Here is a 22,855-nt window from a genome sequence, read left to right on the forward strand (position 1 = left end):
GGCCTCCTCATGCTGCTGCCACCTCTACACTCTGTCATTGTGCCACTTTGTGGCTTCCTGATGCTACCGCCACCTCCACACTATGTCATTGTGCCACTCTGTGGCCTCCTGATGCTGCCGCCACCTTCAGACTCTGTTATTGGGCCACTCTGTGGTCTCCTCATGCTGCTTCCACCTCACCACTATGTCATAGGGCTACTCTGTAGACTTCTCATGCTGTTCCCACCCTCCCCACTTCATGACTAGGCCACTATTTAGCCTTTTTCGCTTGCCTGACATCATCATTTATTTGATCCTTCTTCTGATCTGTCAGAAGAAAGGAAAATTGAGAGGCACAAAGGATCCTCTCTGTGTAGCAGCTGATAGGCCTGTATAGTCCAATCAGAATTGGCTTATGATTTGCTAGCCAAAAGCAGGAGTGGGTACAAAACACAGAAGACATGCAAATATTCCATTCATGTGTCATCTCTGTTTTGGATCCATTCCTGTTTTTTGGGGCATTAGCAATTCTGATGAATTACTGACCAAATGCTGTCCGAGTGAAGGTGGATGCTCCACAGACAAGATCCGTTTTTTGGGGGTTATTGTTCTGACAGATCAGTGGAAGGGCAAAATAATCAGTGATGTCAACACAAACTTACTGCTGACAACCTCTCCACTCTGTCGTGGGGGCTCTACTTGTATAAGCGTTTAATAGAACAGGTTCTGTAGACATCTATGTGGAATGCTGATGACTGTGTAAAAGGAGTGTGCTTTTACTTGACGCTAACATCGATCTGTAAGGCTGAGTTCATACTTGAGTTATTTGGTCAGTTTTGGCCCCGTGACTGCCCAAAGGATGGAAGTGTGCAATGATTCTAAGAGTGACGCGTGTCATCTGCATGTCATACGGACTCACAGTATTATTTCACTACCACAGCAGACTCCCTATGCGTGTTACTGCAAGGCAAAGTGTTCTATACCACTATAAAGACTCTCTGCAGCCAGGAAATAGCCGGGTTTTTTTACGAAATTCGCTGCAAATATATTCGGATCAAACCAAATAAAATAAAAATTGGCGAACCGGCGAATCAAATTTTTAGAAAATTCGCTCATCTCTACTTATAGTCAAATGGATCTGTCTCCTGCCGTTAGTCTCAGTCATGATCCGGAACTACTGTTATTTTCACCGTTATGCTCGCATTACATAGTAGAACAATCAGGGGAGATGAGAAAGCAGCCTAAAATGATATCTTTAAACTAGTATCATACAGCGACTAAGGTAATAAGAAAAACTAAGAAGTAGGAATGTGACTTATTGTCCATTTTTATAACATATTCATCATCACTGGTTTCAGTCCAGTAGACCTAACCTGAATACCTACATTAGCTTACATTACTCATCACAAGTGCACCCAGAGATCTAGATAGCTACATTCTTTCAACCACAATGTAGGCTCTTCAGAAAACTGAATCAAATCACGGCTTAAACTTCCTACAGATTGCTAAATAGTATGAATCTGAATGAAAGCAACTAATTATACTACAGAAAAAACAGTAACGTTAGTGCTGAAACCTTCACGTACTGTTGACAGAAAACCACAAAACCAAGAGGAAATGTGGGTGAGTGGGGGCAGATCAGGTGGTCAGAAACCTCATGGTGTCACAACCCTTGCCTCATACGGATTGGCTGTTGGTGCCTGTGGATACAGTTTAAATTCTGCGAGAGCTGGCCCATTCCACAGCACAACATTGCTCCTGCTCATCACACAATCCACTGCTGAATATTGGAGAAGAGCTCCTAGAGATTTGCAGCGTCATCTGTACTGCAGCCAAGGTAATACTTAGCAAAAGCTTTTCTGCTGCATAGCAATAGGCTAATCTAATAAGAGGAACCTATGATATTTTATTATACAAATACCTTTTATTATTTTATAGGAATTGAGCTGAAAATGAAAACGTCTGTGTTCATCTTCTGCCTTATAGGCATGGCCTACACAAGACCTGTGAGTAACTCTATCCATCCTTATATGTTCCCCTCATCTTATACACTACAGTAATAGATTGAATGCATATATATTAAAGTAAAAGCATAATCTTCTGTTATGTTCCTCTCAGGTTCTGCAGCTATAATGACTGGACTCTATAAAAACAAGTATAATCTTAGATTAAGGCTATAAATTATATGCCAAAAAAATCTAAGATATTAATAAGAAAATGCTTATATCATATGCTACAAGGGTGGGCTTCCATGTTCAAGTTTCCCGATGCTGTTTTTGAAGCCAAAGGCAGGAGTAGAAGATTAGAAGTGAAGACTCAAGTCTTTCCTTTACACCTATCCTCTGTATGTAATGTGTTCCTGGTCTTGATTTCAAAAACTGTGTCACGAAACATTTGGAAACCCAGCGTTAGGTATAAACTGAACATAGAAAGTTATTTTTTTATTCTCCAGGTTAAAAATCTCCTCACATCAAGTTAGAATTTCATAATCCCTGATGTGACCAACTTCATTGTCTTCGCCTGATTTGTAGTATACCCTATAGCAGGGCTGAACTTATCATTTAAGTATTTCTCTTGTCTTCTCAGAAGTACAATTCAACTATTAAGGCTGCTTTTAGAGCGTGTTTCAATCAGTGATTGTGAGCCAAAACCAGGTGTTGTCAGAAACACAGAACAGGAGCAGATATTTTCCTTATAGCTTATCTCTATGTAGCCTCCACTACTCATTTTGGTTGACAATTACTAATGGAAATCACCGATCAAACAATGACTTTGTGAAAGTGACTGAAGTATGTGTACCTATAGCCCTGTGAAAAACATCTTCTATATTTACTAAGCAGTATATCCCAGTTTTGGACATGACTATTTCAAAAAGGTTGCAATTTATTACTTGTGACTAAATTCATCCTAAAAGTTTTAAAAAAGTCATGAGAGAAGTTGAGGTGGTCTACAAGTAAATGTAGTTTTAGTAGTATAGATTATAAGGCTGAAAAAATACATCTGTCCATCCAGTTCAGCCTGTTATCCTGCAAGTTCATCCAGAGGAAGGCAGTCACCCCCCGTGAGGTAGAAGCCAAGGGGAAAAAAATTCCTTCCTGACCCTAATCAGCCAATCAGAATAACTCCCTGGATCAACAACCCATCTCTAGTAGCTATAGCCTGTAATAATATTAAACTCCAGAAATACATCCAGGACCCTTTTGGACTCTTTTAGTGAACTCACCATCACCACCTCCTCAGGCAGAAAGTTCCATAGTCTCACTGCTCTTACCATAAAGAATCCTCTTCTATGTTTGTGTAGAAACCTTCTTTCCTCCAGACGCAGAGGATGTCCCCTCGTCACAGTCCCAGGGATTAATAGATGATTGGAGAGATCTCTGTACTGTACTGATATATTTATACATGGTTATTAGATCTCCCCCCAGTTGTCTTGTTTCTAAAGTGAATAACCCTAATTTTGATACTCTTTCAGGGTACTATAGTCCACCCATTCCAGTTCTTACTTTAGTTGTCTTCCTTGTTCACAGGAGCCCAGAAGTGTACACAGTACTCCATGTGTGGTCTGACTAGTGATTTGTAAAGTAGCAGGACTACGTTTTCATCATGGGCATCTATGCCCCTTTTGATGCAACCCATTATCTTATTGGCTTTGGCAGCAGCTGCCCGACACTGGTTTCTACAGCTTAGTTTGCTGTTCACTAAAATTCCTAGGTCCTTTTCCATGTCAGTGTTACCCAGTGTTTTACCATTTCGTATGTACAGGTGACTTGCATTATTCCTTCCCATGTGCATAACCTTACATTTGTCAGTGTTAAACCTCATCTGCCACTTATCTGTCCAAGCCTCCAATCTATCCAGATCCCTCTGTAGCAGTATACTGTCCTCTTCAGTGTTAATTACTTTACACAGTTTAGTGTCATCTGCAAAAATTTATATTTTACTGTGCAAGCCTTCAAAAAGATCATTAATAAATATATTGAAGAGAATAGGGCCCACTACTGACCCCTGTGGTACCCCACTAGTGACAGTGACCCAATCTGACTGTGTACTGTTAATAACCACCCTCTGTTTTCTATAACTGAGCCAGTTACTTACCCACATACAGACATTTTCCCCCAGTCCAAGCATTCTCATTTTATATATTAACCTATTATGTGTTACAATATCAAATGCTTTGGAGAAGTCAAGATATACGACCTCTATTGATTCTCCGCGGTCAAGTCTAGGACTTACCTCTTCATAGAAACTGATTAAATTAGTTTGACATGACCGATCCCTCATGAAGCCATGCTGATATGGCATTATTTGCTGATTTTCATTGAGTTACTCCAAGATAGCATCTCTTTGAAAACTTTTAAACAGTTTACCCATTTTATAATTAAAACAGTTGGTGCAGAGGTATACCTGGATATAGCGGGCATAGATTTTACTCTCTAATTTCAATTTTTCATTCCAAATGTGCCAAATTAAGAGGCATGTGACTTACAGAATGTATATATTCTAACAGGCGTGATAATAGACAGTAGTAATAGTATAGATCTCAACAAACATATATTACCTAGGGGGCGAATACTTGAACGCTGCTGTCTATGAATTTTAGCAGACAACATTAACTGTCGCAGACGTACGAAGACATACGGACGTTCCTGCGACATGTGGCAGGAGATCTGTGAAACTGGCAACACATGGTTTGATCTGACATGTTTTCCTTTTGGATCAAATGTTGTTTGTGTTGTTTCTGGTGCTTGCCACACCTTCTTTCCTCAGGTGTGGCTATTGTGGTCATTTTACCTTCTCTATTTATTGTTGTTTCTCCCACTATGCTATGCGGTTTATAGCCTCTATTAGACTTGTGGTTAGCTTGTGTTTTGGTTCTCAGCTGAGTTCCTGGTGCTACCAAAGCTTCATTGAAGATAAGTATTTTCTTTCCCTTTTGTATTTTGTTTATATATATATATATATATATATATATATTTGTCATTTGGCCTGAGAGAGACTCCTGTTCGTCCTTCCCTTTGGCGGAACAGGTAGACTCGGTCCTGACATTAGTTCCAGGGTACTATAGGGTGAAATAGGATTCTAGGTATCCGGTATATGTACTTGCGTACCTTTGGGGCCTGTTCATACTAGTAGTCTGTTAGGTCTGGAGTTAGGGTTTTCACTAGGTGTTGACCATCTTCCTTCCCTAGTTTCCAGGTCTTATTCCCTTATCCCCTTTTCCCTACTATGTTCGGCGTGGTGTTTTCCTCCCACAAACAAGCGTGACAGTAACACTGCAAACAGATAGAACTGAATTATAAATGGTTTTGTGTTGGTTATGGTTTATACATGTTGTATTGTTGCTGTATTTTCAGTTCTCAAGTGAGAGCCACAGCAAGTCTATATCAGATTCACTTCCAGATTCCTCTTCATCATCATCATCAGAAGAAAGATTTAGTACTGCCCCAACTGTGAATGGAGCAACAGTTCAGTCTATCATTACAGAAGATTTTGCAAGAGGAGATAGCCTGCGCCGTAGACGTGCAGTTAGAACGGTAAAGCTTTTCTACACATCAACTATAAGAGAAATATTATCTAATATGGTCCATTTTACACATAAACTATGAGATAAATTTTATCTACTATGGTCCATTTTGAACCAAAGCATACAACTGTCAGAACCTCATATGCGGCTTTTTACATCATACCAAACATACGGTTTTATAAATGATATAAATAAGTAAAAAGCCACTAAACAAAAAGTATTGTACTCAGTGCAATGCAAAATGTTGCATATTGAAGTGTATAGCCCTGCACACAAAGTGTCTTATACCGTTTATTTGTCTCCAACTTGGCTATATAGTCATCTATATAGTCATATATATAGTGAGGACATGTTAAATCTACATTTTTATAACTATCATGCATCTGCAAGACTTCATGCTAAAATAATGTTTGCTGTCCGTCAAATATCCCATAGAGAGAAATGTATGAAATCCAGTGCAAAAGGGAAGTCTAGGACCAGTACTTATCTTACGGATCCAGCGCTGCTGCTTCAGTTCTCCCAGCCGGGTGATATAATGTTGTGAACATATGATCACTGCAGCCAACTACTGGCCTCAGCGGGGCACTGAAGAGGCTAGAGACTGGCTGCAATGGTCATGTGTTGTTAACGTGATGTCACAGCTGCAGCCGGTTAAACAGAGCCTGTCTGGGAGAAACGGAGAAGCAACACTGGATCTGCAAGGAAAGTATAGCTCTATTGTTCAGTTCACACCACACTTCCCAGCAGTGTCCAGTTTCTTACTGATCTATCAAAGGGGTTTTCTGGGATTTTGATATTGATGACCTTTCCTCAGGATAGGTCATCAATATCAGATTTACAGGGGTCAAACAGCCAGCACGCCTGGCAATCAGCTGGTTGAAGGGAAGCCCGCACTCTGTGCGAGCACAGATTTCCCTTGTTTGTTTACCTGCTCGCCACCCACAGCAGTGAGCAGCTGTAGTTACAAGAAGCCGTCCCATTCATTTCAATGGAACGGCTCATTCTTATCCTAGTGCATAGCAGCGAGCTGTCCCATAGAAGTCGATGGGATGGCTTTTAATTACACCTGCTCATTGCACAGAGCGCGGCCTTCCCTTCAACCAGCTGATCACTAGGGGTGCCCGTTGTTGGACCCCCACCGATCTGATATTGATGACCTGTACATCAATATTAAAATCCCGGAAAACCCACTTTCAACATACATGCCTTATTTATTTGCTATTTTTGATGTATAAAGTAACTTTCTTTTTGTCTTTGTTTTTTCCAGTCTTCAGAATCTTCACACCAGGTTGGTACTAGATTTTCCTTATTGATTACACCTACCATTATACAAAGCACAAATACAATAGCATTATACAAATCATTTATATAGATGGACTAGAAATCAGCCATAATGGCTGACTGCAGCAGGTTAAAGGGAACATAACTAAGGGCAACATAAATAAGTGACTGATTCTCTTAGCAAAATGCTGGGTCACTTTCTTTAATTGACCCAGTCAAGAATATTTATGAGCTCATGACTCTCCCCGCCTACCTGCTGCTGATTGACAGTTTTTTTCCATATGAATCAGCAGCAGGTGGCCAGGGGAGTGGCTATAGCTCTGAATTAAATAAACGCTGGACTCGTGATGTCACGCTGGACTCAAATCAGCTCATTAGCTTGCAGCATGTGGCATCTTTGTGTGTATATTATGAGGTAATCATCTGTCACACCAGTAAGTGATTACATCTAAGGTACTTTTTAGTAGTTAATGATTGTATGTAATTAGTTAGATTATAATCAAATATCCACATGACAGGTTCCCTTTAAAGAGCCTTTTACATGGGGTGACGAGTGCTCAAACCATCAGTTGTACAAATGTCCTTTTCCAATCATTGTCCACTGCAAACATCCAAAGGAATCGACCGACATCTTGTATAACTGGAGGAGTGCTTCAGACAATAATATTAAGTATATGAGAGGAGGAAGAAATAAACTGAAGCATCTCTCCAAAGAGATAGCCGTGGATTGACCAGTTCAGTCAGAATGTACTGATGGGTTGATCCTCCATGCAGCTAATAGTTTACAGGCAGCTGATTCAGCTGACAGCTATTGTTCCTGACTCCTCCATACACTTGTATGCTCAGTTTAGCCCAGCATACATGTGCTTTCAATGGTAAGAGAGGAGAAAGGTCACTGTCAGACTCCTCTAATCTTCTACCAGAACATTAGGATCAGGTGTTAAAATTCAGCTTGCCCAATCCTTCTTTCCTCTGACATCATCTGTTGGGGGCGAGTTGGAAGTCCTCCCTACACATTAATTAGCCAGTTGGCCCCTCCAAATGGGCGCCTTTTTACAATAATAATATAAACTGTATGGCGGGGGCCTTAAGTGTACAAATCTGTTTAATCAGCTGTGCTTTACAAACTAGAAGACCTCATGTAGAGCAGCGTTCCCCAACTCCAGTCCTCTGGGCCCACTTGCCGGTCAGGATTTAGGAGTATCCCACAAAATGAATACCTGTGGTAAATCCTAAAGGATGGACACTAATTATATCAGCTGCCCAATACTAAGGAAATCCTGAAAACATGAACGGCAGGTGGGCCCTGAGGACTAGAGTTGGGAACCACTGATGTAGAGTATCTACACAGACCCAAAGCTGTGGGCAACTGTTACCTGCTTTTGCTCTGCATACCTGAGGTCCATGGGAATGGGCATTTTACATGGATTTCAAAATACATATTCTTTTATTGCATCAAATATATTAATTTCCTGTTAATGACATGGCAACAACATTCTCAAAAACATGTATACAGTGTACATACTGGATTTCAATACAAGGGAAATTCATGTAGATAGGGGGAGAACATCCAAACTGTAGTCGGGTGTTGGCTATGCAATGTAAAATGTTGATAATTAATCTGATGCACTGTTTATTTTATGTCTTTTTTATAGGACACAAACTCCATTGAAAGTATATCTGATTCAGCCTCTTCATCAGAAGAAGTCAGCGTTGCACCAACTCCTGGGGGAACAACACTTCTACAGACAAGGGACAACTCACTTCGCCGTAGACGTTCTCTTGATCAGGTAACAGATGAATGACTTTAAATATGGCACCAGGACTGTATTTTGTCTTTCAAAACACAGAGGGAGATTTATCAAAACTGGTGTAAAGGAAAACTGGCTTAGTTGCCCATACTGTAGCAACCAATCACAGTCCATCTTTCATTTTTCAAAGGAGCTCTGAAAAATAAAAGGTGGAATCTGATGGGTAACTAAGCCAGTTTTCCTTTACACCAGTTTAAAAAAATCTCCCCCATTACCAGAGGGATCGGTGAACTAATCATCCTCTGTCGATATAACCTTTATAAGTGAAACAAGCAGATTCTTAAATCGGCTATACATATGAAAATTAAATTATCTAAATTAAAATCAGTTAAAAGGAAGGTAAAGAACAATTTTTAAGTCCCTCCCCACAGGACCTGTGGAGGACATCATGCTTACATTCTTCCAGCCACTCAGTTTTGACTCCTTATATCACAGAGTTCCTTCGCATTTTGGTGGACATGTCACCACTGTGGCCAGTCATTGACTGCAGGTGCACATGTGATCCCTGTCTATGCCAAACGTTGACAACTGGGGACTGGAGGGCTGTTCAAAAGATAGACAACCCTTTTTAGAACTAAGACACTCTAAGTTAGTAGCTGAGCAGTTATCATTTGGGAATGCCATCAATTAGCTGGAATTGAAGGTAGCTACAAAAACCTTCTCCATTTTTTTAAGGACCTAGGTAGTACGTTACACAGACATCCTATGATTTCCATAGTTACCATGTAATACTTATGCATCACCTTGGTGATGCAGCAGAAGAATTGATCAATTACTGCCCAGTTCCCCTGCAGATTTCAACTGATCATTGTAGTCCCAGTAGTGATTGGGGTGATCCCATTAGTTTAGTAAAAAAAAATGTTAGAACATGTTTTCCTTACATATGTAACTATAACAATGTAAAAACATGAAAGTATGTTTTCTTGGCACAGGTTGGACATGGAAGTTCCTCCTCACATCATTCTGAGGAGAGTGTAACCACTGAAAGCACAAGTCGCCAGTCCCAACCATCTGAGAGTTCAGAAGAAGACAGCCATGAGCAAAGTACCAAGAAGAATCTACTACAAGAAATCCTTGGTGCAACTACACCAGATCCAGACACATCTGAAGAGAGCTCAGAGGAAAAGACAACTCCCATATTCGAGCCCTGAGCACTTGACCTATCCTCATATTATTTTTGCTGTCCACTGTCTTTCTGTTTGTGTGAATGATTTGTGTTCTGTTCTGCCAATGTAATTATTCATTGAGTCTGCTCAGAATTTAGTTCATACAAAAATATGAACCAATGTCAGAGGTGCCTTCTCCCCACCATTCAGAAAACAAAAATTTTAAAGTAAGGCTTTGTTTTTATCTGTGTTGGAGGCTTCTGTTGCAGAATCCATCAACAAATGGCAGGAAAAACATGGCATACATTTTGCCTGGTAAATTGATGACCACCATGAGAGAAACCGAATGGACTCTATTATAGTAAATAGGGGTCTGTCTCGCATATGACTGATCCATCTTTGGTCAGAAAAAGGAAACAGAAAATCAGAATTCCCTACACAGATGTTAATAAAGCCCGGGATTTAAAGTCACCAAGCAGGTCTTAGCTTTGGGCAGGGACCCTCTATTCCCTCCCTAACAGTTTATGCTAGTGCCTACAAAACTATCTGCTATAGAAAAAAAACTGAGATCAATTTTGGTTCTCCCAATATTGAGATTGGTGAATAAGCTGAAAGTCTGAAAACTTGTCACACTTCCATTATTCTAATATACAACACTATTTTAAAAATCTTCCAAAATTGTTTAATATCACCACAGAAGAGGCGTACCAAATTAATGTATACAAATGATGGCCTGCCATAAAGCGCTGCTGCTGTGCTTGCTCTGAGGGGAGCTAATTTAAATTAGGCATATAAATGTTTGGCTGCTGATGTGGAATGAACACTTAGAGACTACTTCTAGAACACTAGGGACGTATGCAATTTCCAGTGTCTTGTGCATTGCAGAAATACCGATCTTCCTACTGCATGTATTAATACTTGATTGTAATTTGTAATTATCTGTATAGAATTAACTGCCTGTATGTTTTACTTGTGTTTTTCTAACACTCCCTCTATATCTCATTTATGTGAATATTCACATTCTGGTATATTTTAGTTGAAGGATAATAAACATTTAATTATAATTAATATTGTGTTTTGCATTTATTTTTTTAAAGTGCAATTGTCATTTTTTTATAACGAGACAGTGATCTAAAGTGTTTTTATATGCTTTATTAGAGAATTATGTTACATTTTATTAGAAAACATCTTCTAGAGAATTCTCTTGAAGGAGAAAATTAAAAATATATTGTATAATGCCGCCTGATATACCAGACACTACATTGCCAAATCTAATGTGTGTGTACACATTCTTATGGTGGGGGGTAGCCATTACTTGGGTGAGGGGCTAAAGATTAGATGAAGCAAGTATGGGTAATGAATAACAGATGTTGGCCAAGAAGAACATGAAGCAAGCACGCATTATCCATATATGGAGATGTCCAATGGGGTCGTAGAGAGAGTTTAACCTATCCAATGAGGATAAGACAAGTATGTAAAGTTTAGGATGGTTATGTGTATAAGATGAGTGTGGGCCTCTCCCCCTTTGAGCATTTTCCTTTGTGCGATTGAAGCTGTTAATGGTCCCGGCTAGTTGCAATAAACCTTATTCTTCCTGAAGACTGCGTTTCCTGAATGGTTTTCCACAACACTCTGAGCAACCCTCTGAGCGTTGTTCTATTGAACGCAGAAGATTGGTACCTATAGGATTCAGGTGGTCTCCTTTCCCTAGCCCCTGCCTCCACAAATGTCCAAAATGCATTTTACTAGGAGTCCCTGCCTATCTGACTTGCTTCTGGCACTGAGCGCTGGCAGCCCATTCTCCTCTATCTGCAGCCATCAGTGCTGACACATAGGAACATGGTACACTTACTCCCAGCATTGATCACTGCAGCCCTGCTCCTCTCTGTCTTTCCAGTGCATCTCTGGTTAGAGCTGGAAAGATAGTGAGAGGATCAGCTGCAGCGATCAGCACTAGCAGTACGTGTACTATGTTCCTTTGTGTCAGAGCAGATCACTGCAGCCCCATTCTCCTACCCAGGGCTTACAAACTAAGCAGGAAAGTGCTGGGCAGATGGAAAAGAATGTGGCTGCAGCAATCAGCGCTGATACATAAGCACATTGCATACTTACTGTCAGTGGACAGTAATACTTACTGACACATGGACATTGCATACTTACTGACACATGGACATTGTTCACTTCTGTCAGCGCTGATCACTGCAGATAGAAGAGAACAGGCTGCCATCAATCATTGCTGGCAGTAGGTCAGATAGGCAGAGACCAAGTAAAATGCAGATTTTTTTTGTAAAAATCATTTTATACATTTGTACCTGTCTTCAGTATTTGGAGGAATGCTAACAGAACACTTTAGAGGCAGCTTTCTAATAAAAGTTTGCATAACTCCTTAATAAAGAATATTAGGGGAAAAAATCACCCTCTCTACATAAAAAAAAAACTAAATTACAATTACATTTTGAAGCAAGAACAGTGTTGGGAATTTATCATCTGGTTACCACTACCACTTTACAAATCACTGGTCAGACCACACATGGAGTACTGTGTACAGTTCTGGGCTCCTGTGAACAAGGCAGACATAGCAGAGCTGGAGAGGGTCCAGAGGAGGGCAACTAAAGTAATAACTGGAGCAGGTGGACTACAGTACCCTGAAAGATTAAAATAAGGGTTATTCAGTTTAGAAAAAAGACGACTGAAGGGAGATCTAATAACTATGTATAAATATATCAGGGGTCAGTACAGAGATCTCTCCCATCAGCTATTTATTCCCAGGACTGACTGTGACGAGGGGACATCCTCTGCGTCTGGAGGAAAGAAGGTTTGTACACAAACATAGAAAAGGATTCTTTACGGTAAGAGCAGTGAGACTATGGAACTCTCTGCCTGAGGAGGTGGTGATGGTGAGTACAATAAAGGAATTCAAGAGGGGCCTGGATGTATTTCTGGAGTGTAATAATATTACAGGATATAGCTACTAGAGAGGGGTCGTTGATCCAGGGAGTTATTCTGATTGCCTGATTGGAGTCTGGAAGGAATTTTTCCCCCCTTAAGTGGGGAATATTGGCTTCTACCTCACAGGTTTTTTTTGCCTTCCTCTGGATCAACTTGCAGGATAACAGGCCGAACTGGATGGACAAATGTCTTTTTTCGGCCTTATATACCATGTTACTATGTTAATACTTGAAGTCAATCTAGCTTGAGTCTGGGTCAGTGTACTTTGCACATTGTCTAAAAATAAAACCTTCTACTGGAGTGAATTTGCAATGATTTAAAAAGTCTCAATTGATAAAATTGAACTGAAACTTATTAGCATAGTTAACCACACCCAGTATATAAAAATGCTAAAATCTGATTATTATTTTTTATAGATAAAAAAAATGACTCCAATAACTCGCCCATTGGGTAATAGGTGGCACCTTTACACCGCCAGACAATCGCTAACGTCAAAGTGACACTTAAAGGGGAGACTTTAAGCCTCCTTCTACAAACCGGATTCCAAAAAAGTTGGGACACTAAACAAATTGCGAATAAAAACTGAATGCAATGATGTGGAGATGGCAAATGTCAATATTTTATTTGTAATAGAACGTAGATGACAGATCAAACGTTTAATCCAAGTAAATGTATCATTTTAAAGGAAAAATACGTTGATTTAAATTTTCACGGTGTCAACAAATCCCATAAAAGTTGGGACAAGTAGCAATAAGAGGCTGGAAAAAGTAAATTTGAGCATAACGAAGAGCTGCAAGACCAAGTAACACTAATTAGGTCAATTGGCAACATGATTGGGTATAAAAAGAGCTTCTCAGAGTGGCAGTGTCTCTCAGAAGCCAAGATGGGTAGAGGATCACCAATTCCCACAATGTTGCGCAGAAAGATAGTGGAGCAATATCAGAAAGGTGTTACCCAGCGAAAAATTGCAAAGACTTTGCATCTATCATCATCAACTGTGCATAACATCATCCGAAGATTCCGAGAATCTGGACCAATCTCTGTGCGTAAGGGTCAAGGCCGTAAAACCATACTGGATGCCCGTGATCTCCGGGCCCTTAAACGACACTGCACCACAAACAGGAATGCTACTGTAAAGGAAATCACAGAATGGGCTCAGGAATACTTCCAGAAACCATTGTCAGTGAACACAATCCACCGTGCCATCCGCCGTTGCCAGCTGAAACTCTACAGTGCAAAGAAGAAGCCATCCATTTCTCAGCAAGATCCACAAGCTCAGGCGTTTTCACTGGGCCAGGGATCATTTAAAATGGAGTGTGGCAAAATGGAAGACTGTTCTGTGGTCAGACTAGTCACGATTCTAAGTTCTTTTTGGAAATCTGGGACGCCATGTCATCCGGACCAAAGAGGACAAGGACAACCCAAGTTGTTATCAACGCTCAGTTCAGAAGCCTGCATCTCTGATGGTATGAGGTTGCATGAGTGCGTGTGGCATGGGCAGCTTGCATGTCTGGAAAGGCACCATCAATGCAGAAAAATATATTCAGGTTCTAGAACATATTCTCCCATCCAGATGTCATCTCTTTCAGGGAAGACCCTGCATTTTTCAACAAGATAATGCCAGACCACATTCTGCATCAATCACAACATCATGGCTGCGTAGGAGAAGGATCCGGGTACTGAAATGGCCAGCACCCAGGACTAACATCCGTGACCAGTGGTAACATCAATCGTGGACATCAATCAAATGTGACCACCGCATCTGAGGGACCAAAAACCAGAAACATCAGGGCACATTTATTAAGACCGGCGTTTTAGATGTCAGTCTTAATATGAGCCCAGAGCTGACAGTGAATCCGCTGAAGTTGTGAAGAGGCGCATCCATCCAGCGCCAGTTCTAAGTGTAAGACAGATAGCAGCTCAAAATATGCCTAATTTAGGCGTATTTCAGCTTACTAAATGATCCCCATAGTGTAATTCTCATTAACCCCTTCATGACATATGACATAATAGTACGTCATAGCGGCAGGTGACTTGCTGCAATTTGACGTACTATTACGTCATAGTGCTCGGGTGGGCCCCACTCCGGTCCCTGCCTGATCAGCAGTAGCCCGGCAGTCACTAATAGCTGGGCTACTGCTGTATCTGCTGATATCACTGTAAAAGCCGATGCCAGCAGATTAACCCCTTCCATGCCGCTGTCAGCGCTGACCGCGGCATAGAAGGTGTTTGCGGTCAGTGAGGGATCCCATCGGGTCCCTGCTCTGCGGTGACGGGGACCCGATGGGTGAGAAGGCAACCGATGCCTTGCAGAGGCTGCCCAATGCCTTGCAGAGGCATCGGGACCTGCCTTCTACAGAAGCCGAGGAGATCCAGCCCCAGGCTGGTTCTCCTAGGCAACCTGTTAGTGTATTACTCAGCGTATTGTAATGCATTGCAGAGGGGATAAGACCACCGAAAGTTGACAAATGGAGACACAAAAACATAATTTTTTTTCTAAAAAATGATTTATTATGTAAAACTGAAACAAAGAAAGTAGACATACAGTACAGACCAAAAGTTTGGACACACCTTCTCATTCAAAGAGTTTTCTTTATTTTCATGACTATGAAAATTGTAGATTCACACTGAAGGCATCAAAACTATGAATTAACACATGTGGAATTATATACATAACAAAAAAGTGTGAAACAACTGAAAATATGTCATATTCTAGGTTCTTCAAAGTAGCCACCTTTTGATTTGATTACTGCTTTGCACACTCTTGGCATTCTCTTGATGAGCTTCAAGAGGTAGTCACCTGAAATGGTTTTCACTTCACAGGTGTGCCCTGTCAGGTTTAATAAGTGGGATTTCTTGCCTTATAAATGGGGTTGGGACCATCAGTTGCGTTGTGGAGAAGTCAGGTGGATACGCAGCTGATAGTCCTACTGAATAGACTGTTAGAATTTGTATTATGGCAAGAAAAAAGCAGCTAAGTAAAGAAAAACGAGTGGCCATCATTACTTTAAGAAATGAAGGTCAGTCAGTCCGAAAAATTGGGAAAACTTTGAAAGTGTCCCCGAGTGTAGTCACAAAAACCATAAAGCGCTACAAAGAAACTGGCTCACATGCAGACCGCCCCAGGAAATGAAGACCAAGAGTCACCACTGCTGCGGAGGATAAGTTCATCCGAGTCACCAGGTTAACAGCAGCTCAGATTAGAGACCAAGTCAATGCCACACAGAGTTCTAGAAGCAGACACATCTCTAGAACAACTGTTAAGAAGAGACTGTGTAAATCAGGCCTTCATGGTAGAATATCTGCTAGGAAACCACTGCTAAGGACAGGCAACAAGCAGAAGAGACTTGTTTGGGCTAAAGAACACAAGGAATGGACATTAGATCAGTGGAAATCTGTGCTTTGGTCTGATGAGTCAAAATTTGAGATCTTTGGTTCCAACCACCGTGTCTTTGTGCGAAGCAGAAAAGGTGAACGGATGGACTCTACATGCCTGGTTCCCACCGTGAAGCATGGAGGAGGAGATGTGATGGTGTGGGGATGCTTTGCTGGTGACACTGTTGGGGATTTATTCAAAATTGAAGGCATACTGAACCAGCATGGCTACAACAGCATCTTGCAGCGGCATGCTATTCCATCCGGTTTGCGTTTAGTTGGACCATCATTTATTTTTCAACAGGACAATGACCCCAAACACTCCTCCAGCCAGGCTGTGTAAGGGCTATTTGACCATGAAGGAGAGTGATGGGGTGCTGCGCCAGATGACCTGGCCTCCACAGTCACCGGACCTGAACCCAATCGAGATGGTTTGGGGTGAGCTGGACCGCAGAGTGAAGGCAAAAGGGCCAACAAGTGCTAAGCATCTCTGGGAACTCCTTCAAGACTGTTGGAAGACCATTTCAGGTGACTACCTCTTGAAGCTCATCAAGAGAATGCCAAGAGTGTGTAAAGCAGTAATCAAAGCAAAAGGTTGGCTACTTTGAAGAACCTAGAATATAACATATTTTCAGTTGTTTCACACTTTTTTGTTATGTATATAATTCCACATGTGTTAATTCATAGTTTTGATGCCTTCAGTGTGAATCTACAATTTTCATAGTCATGAAAATAAAGAAAACTCTTTGAATGAAAAGGTGTGTCCAAACTTTTGGTCTGTACTGTATTTGATATGATCCTGTCCGTAACAACCTGCTGTATAAAAATAGCACATGATCTAAACTGTCAGATGCACATTGTAAACAAAAAAATGAAAACCTTGCCTCACAAAAAACTTAATATAGAGCAATCAAAAATCATATGTACCCCCAAATAATACAACTAAAACTGTCACCTCATCACTTCCAAAATGGGGTCACTTTTTAGAAGTTTCACTTTGTAAAAAGGGAGGGAGGCTTCAAAGGGGACATATGGTGCTCCTTTTCTTCTGTGCCCTTCGCCCATACAGCAGTTTACCACCACATGTGTGGTGTTTCTGTAAACTACAGAATCAGGGTAATAGATACTAAGTTTAGTTTGACTCATAACCCATGATGTGTTACAGGAAAAAATGGATTAAAATGGAAAATCTGCCCAAAAAGTGACATTTAGAAATTTCATAGCCCTTTTCCTTTATTTCTTGTGGAACACCTAAAGGGTTAACAAAGTTTGTAAAATCAGTTTTGAATAACTTTAGAGGTGTAGTTTTGAAAATGGGTTATTTATGAGTGGTTTCTTTCTACTATGTAAGCCCCACAAAGTGACTTTAGAACTGAACTGGTCCTTAAAAAGTGGTTTTTAGAAATAAAATAAAAAAATAAAATGGCATTTACAAAATGATGCCAACATAAAGTGGACTTATGGGGAATGTTAAGTAATAAATATTTTATGAGGTATCAATTTCTGTTTTAAAAGCAGAGAAATTGAAATTCTGAAAATTGCAAATTTTTACAAATTTTTGAAAAATTTGGGATTTTTTTCATAAATAAATTAGAAATATATTGACTCAAATTTATGACTATCATGAAGTACAATCTGTCACAAGAAAACAAACTCAGAACGGTTTGGATAAGTAAAAGTGTTCCAACGTTATTATCACATAAAGTGACACATGTTAGATTTGCAAAAAACGACCTGGGCAGAAGAGTGAAAACTGGCCCGGGGTAGAAGGGGTTAAATCACCCCCCTTTACCCAAAATGTAAATAAAAGGATGTAAAACAATAAAAAATATATACATCATGGGCATTGCCACGTGCCTAACCGCCTGTACTATTTAAATATAAAAATATTTATACCATATTGCAAACAGCTAAACATAAAAAAAGTCAAAATGGACGATTTGCCATTTTTGGGTTGTTTCAGTTCCGACAAAAAAAGAAATAAAAAGTGATCAAAAAGTCATACACACCGCAAAATGGTATCATGATCGTCCCGCAAAAAAATGATTCCTAATACAGCTCCAAACACATAATTACTAAAAAGGTCAGATTATGGAGATGAAAAGAAAAAACTTTTTTTTTTCAGTATTAAAACGCAAGAAAAACTATAAATATGTGGTATCACCATAATCATACTGACCTGCAGAAAGAAAGTAACAGGTCCGTTCTACCGTACAGGGAATATCAGAAAAACAAAACCCATAAAACTGTTGCGTTTTATTTTTCAATTTCACTCCATTTGGAATATGTTTCCTCCCCACTACATCATATGCAATATTGTAAATGGTGGAATTAGAAAGTGCAACTTGTCCCCCAAAAAACAAGCACAATACAGCTACTATGTAAATGGAAAGATAAAAAAGTTATTGACCCAGAAAGGCAAGGAGTGAAAAACGAAAAAATGAAAAAATAAAAAACTCAGGGACTGAAAGTGTTAAAATACAAGATTCTGTATATTCCAATGCAGTACTGCCATCTGCAGGCCAGCATTGGAATATACTAGTAATCGGCCCGGGCTGGTGAGCACACTCACTTTCGGTTTTAGCACTCTCAGATGCCGTAGTCACATTTCACCACAGCATATTGGCGAGCACCATCTTTAAACCCCTCCCTTCCACCGTATAGCACTGGTACTCAAGGGGAAAAAAGCCCGTAACGCAGAACCAGACGGTTATTGCTGGAAACCAGGGCCAGTCAATGTTTCATATTGCTTATTCTTCATGATCAAAAATCCATACAAAGTTCAGATGTTGCACTGCCTCAATTAAGATGACCCAGACAGGTGGATGGAGTTTGCAGAAAAGGCTTTGGAGCAGGCAAAAGATTATCCATTGTTCCTGCATCACATTCTTTTCAGTGACAAGACACTATTTTATGTGACTGGTGAGGTCAACGACCACAATCCCCAATACTGGTCCGATGATAATCTATCGAAAACAATAGGGGAGATTTATCAAACTGGTGTAAAGTAGAACTGGTCTAGTTGCCTATAGCAATCAATCAGATTCCACCTTTTATTTTCCAAAGGGGCTGTCCTAAATGAAAATGATAATTACACTCACCTGTAATTTAATTTTCCAGAGTCCATGACAGCACCAGGAGAGAGGGTCCGCCTCCCAGGACAGGAAAGCCACAGGTATAAAAAAGGAGCCTCTCCATTCCTCTGTGGTTTTCAGAGACAAGAAGCCCTGCTTAATCCAATCATTCGACTATTCTTGCTTGCTTGTCTGAAGGCATACGCTCTCTTCATGTTTAAGTATATCATCTTTCTTTCTTTTTTTTTTTTTTTTTTTTTTATATGCACACTTTGTGACCATACCCAAGAACCGTCACCAACACCGAAGCAGAAGGGTGGGAAATATAGGAGTGCTGTCATGGACTCTGGAAAATCAAATTACCGGTGAGTGTAATTATCATTTTACCCAATCGTTCATGACAGCACCAGGAGAGATTACAGAGAAAGAAGACAGGGTGGGAGCACAGCTTGGAGAACCTTACGACCAAAGGACAAGTCAGAAGTTGAGGAAAGATCCAACCTATAGTGCCTATAGAAGGTTAACGCAGATGTCCAAGTGGCGGCTTTGCAGAACTTCTGAATCGATGCTTCTGCTCTCTCTGCCCAAGAAGTAGCCACAGCTCTTGTTGAGTGAACCGACCATCCTAGGGGAACCGGCTACTGCAGGGAAACATAAGCTAAACAGATAGCTAACCTTATCCACCTGGCTAAGGAACTCTTACTAGCTGATGTCCCTGTATTGGGGCCTGCAAACTGTATAAACAAGGAAGTTGATTTTCTCCACCCTTTAGTAGCCTCCAAATAAGCCAACACATATCTCCTAACATCTAACTGATTGAATTCAAGGGAGAACCACTTTCTGGCCCTTATGAAAATCCGAAACTAGTTTGGGGAGAAATGCTGGATCGGGACGAAGGGTTATCCTATCCTACTGCATGGACATATAAGGAGGGTTAATGGTAGGAGCTTGCATTTCACCTAATCTCCTGGATGATGTGATGGCGACTAAAAAGACACATTTTAATGTCAGGATCTTGATGGAGACATCAGAGAGGAGTTCAAAGGGCGCCTTAACCAGGGCCTGAAGAACAGGCTAAGGTCCCAAGGAAGGACTCTCGCGACCCTAGCCGGGGTGTTCCTAGTAGCAGCGTTACAAAACCTAGCAATTAGAGGATATACAGCCCAACTTGAATCGAACAGGACACTTAAGGCCAACCCTCTATCTATCCCCCTCTGGAGAAATTCTAAAATCCTTGGAATGCTAAGCTGACAAGAAAGGGAAAGAGGGACCCCCTAAAACTTTAAGAAAACAGACCATATACTAGCATATATGCCAGTAGTTACTTCCTTCCTACTCTTTAATAAGGTAGAGACTACTAAATCCGATAGCCCTTTCCGAATTAGAAGAGACCTCTCAAAAACCACACCGTCAACTGTAGACCTTTGATTGGGGCATGTGTTACTGGGCTCTGAGACAAGAGATCCAGGACTTCCGGAAGCACCCATGGATCCCTAACCGACAGTAGTCTTACCCAGGTGAACCATGCTCGACGAGGCAAAAATCAAAAATCAATCAATCAAAATCACAGAAACTCTGTCCTCCCTTATCGTCTTTAATACTCTGGGAATTAACTGCAACGGAGGGAACACACACAGAAGACCCCTGCCCCAGGGTTGGAGGAAGGCATCTACTGCTGTGGGAGAATCCTCTGGACAAAGGGAAAATAACCTTTCCACCTTCCTGTTCCCTTTCGTAGCAAAGAGGTCTATATCTGGCAACTCCCACAGACTTACTATTTTGGCAAAGACCTCCTAATTTAAGGACCATTCCCTCTGGTCTAGCCTGTGTTGACTCAGGTAGTTAGCCTGTGTTGACTCAGGTAGTCCGCCCTCCAATTGTTCACACCTCTGATATGTAGGGCTAATAGTGACAACACCTTTCCCTTCAACAAAAAGAAAATCTGACTCGCAATTCCTACCAATTCTTTGGACCAAGTTCCCCCCTGATGATTCAAGTAAGCTACCATGGAACCATTGTTGGACAAAATTTTTAAATGTCGGTTCTGAAGCCAAGGCAGAATCAACAAGACCTTCAGAATCACAGCCAATTCCTTTGCATTGGAGGAAATCTCCCAATTTGAACTGTCCCAGGATCCCTGAAAAATTCTGTCCTGAACATGGGTCCCCCAACCAGTCGGAATGACATCTGTACTAACTACTAAGGGGTTTACCACCCTCCACGGGACCCCCTAATCTAGATTCGCCTCCAACAGGCAACATTCCACCAACTGATGTGTCTCCCTGCAGATGAGAATTTTGTTGTCCAACTCCTCCAGTTTCCCTGACCAAGACTGGAGAATCTTCCACTGGAGATACCTGGAATGAGCCTGCGCCCACAGAACTGTCAGAATGGAAGAAGTTAAGGTACCTAGGCTGGACATAGCTTTCCTGACTGAAACGTAAAGATACAGAATCAGATCCTGCACCACTGACCTTACTTTCTCCACTTTGTCCAAGAACAAAAAGGATTTATAGGAGGTCGAGTCCAACAATATCCCCAGGAACCTCTGTATGTGTTGCGGGATCATTCTGGATTTTTCCCTGTTCACGATCCAATCCAATGATTCCAGGATCTGAATTACTTGATTTACCTGTGAAAGACAAATCTGCCTGGATGGGGCCACTTTAAAAAAAATCATCCAGGTATGGTATAAATAAAATGTCTTTCTCTCTTATGGGAGCAGCCATCTCTGCTACCAGCTTGGTAAATATACGGGGAGCGATAGAAATTCCCAACAGAAGCACCTGGAACTGAAAGTGTCTTACTCTGACGGAGGTGGGACCCCGGGAAGCCCCAGGTAGGACTCAAATTAAGGGCCACTAAATTATCTGTCTTAGTGACAGAGGGTGTTGCCCCGGGGAGTCCCGGCAGGACTATAAACTATCTGCCTGGAGTGGCGGAGGGTTAGTACTGGAATGGCTGACCAGACGTGGCAGCCAGGGAACAAAAATATTCTGCACAGGGGTGAGCTCTGCTTGGTGGAAAAAAGGGGAAGGTGTTGGTTGTTTTTGTCTTGTTTGTGATTGAGTGGTTAAGCTTATTGAATGTGTCTCCCCTGAGAGAAAGGACTATCAAGAGTTGAGTCCGGCCCAGGTGCTTTTAATCAGCAGGAGACTGCATAAGGGCATAAATTCCTACCTCTCAGTTGGAGTTCCTGAGAGTATGTGATAGGGTGAGTTCCACACCTGTTCACATGGTGCAGTACTACACGGTGTCATGGTGCTGTCCTGGTGGGTTGGTGGGTCCCAGTGCCAGGGTGGCTTTGCCAGATAGCGAGGGCGCTGTTTGACTGCTGGGGCCCACTGCCTGCTGGGGTGGTGCTGCGGCGTCGGTGGTCGCCATGCATTGCTGCACCAAATTTAGAATAGGGTCCCATTCAGGGAGGCAACCTCTTCCTGGTCAGTGTGCCTATGCTTTTTTTTTTATCAAATTGTATACTAATGTCTCATGTACAGCATGCAGCATAGGGGTAGGTATACGACAAATTGCACTGAGAAGCGATGTTAATTATGCTGAGAAGCAGTTAGATAAAAGCATAGTATTGAGGATGTGCGATCCAGTTCTTTTTTTATATTTTACATGAGTCCGGTTGTGATCCTCAGGGAGTGTCATGTCTGTCTGTCTGTGTACCATGGGGTGTACAGCCTGCTGGAGTCCCCTGCCGCTAATGTGAAAGTACCCTAACAGCTTCAATTGCACTTTTTTCTGGGCATA

At 41.3% G+C, this 22,855-nt stretch overlaps 1 protein-coding gene across 1 annotated transcript; it reads left to right on the forward strand.

The window, feature by feature from the left end:
- Window positions 1-1,596: 1,596 nt before the first annotated feature.
- On the forward strand, window positions 1,597-10,769 carry LOC122926359. Its single transcript, XM_044277737.1, has 6 exons — window positions 1,597-1,816; window positions 1,918-1,985; window positions 5,334-5,513; window positions 6,771-6,791; window positions 8,440-8,574; window positions 9,528-10,769. The coding sequence occupies exons 1-6, from the start codon at window positions 1,597-1,599 to the stop codon at window positions 9,744-9,746; spliced, it is 843 nt and encodes a 280-aa protein (XP_044133672.1). The 3' UTR covers window positions 9,747-10,769.
- Window positions 10,770-22,855: the final 12,086 nt, after the last annotated feature.

This window comes from Bufo gargarizans, chromosome 1 (assembly GCF_014858855.1).
Source record: "Bufo gargarizans isolate SCDJY-AF-19 chromosome 1, ASM1485885v1, whole genome shotgun sequence".
NCBI classification, from domain to species: Eukaryota; Metazoa; Chordata; class Amphibia; order Anura; family Bufonidae; genus Bufo; species Bufo gargarizans.

What these genes read in the sequence shown, in the direction of transcription:
- LOC122926359 (XM_044277737.1), top strand. Translation starts at nt 1,597, where the DNA reads ATGTGGGTGAGTGGGGGCAGATCAGGTGGTCAGAAACCTCATGGTGTC. An exon ending in GTAGACGTGCAGTTAGAACG is followed by an intron (nt 5,514 to 6,770) that starts GTAAAGCTTTTC and finishes TGTTTTTTCCAG; the next exon opens with TCTTCAGAATCTTCACACCA. An exon ending in GTAGACGTTCTCTTGATCAG is followed by an intron (nt 8,575 to 9,527) that starts GTAACAGATGAA and finishes TTCTTGGCACAG; the next exon opens with GTTGGACATGGAAGTTCCTC.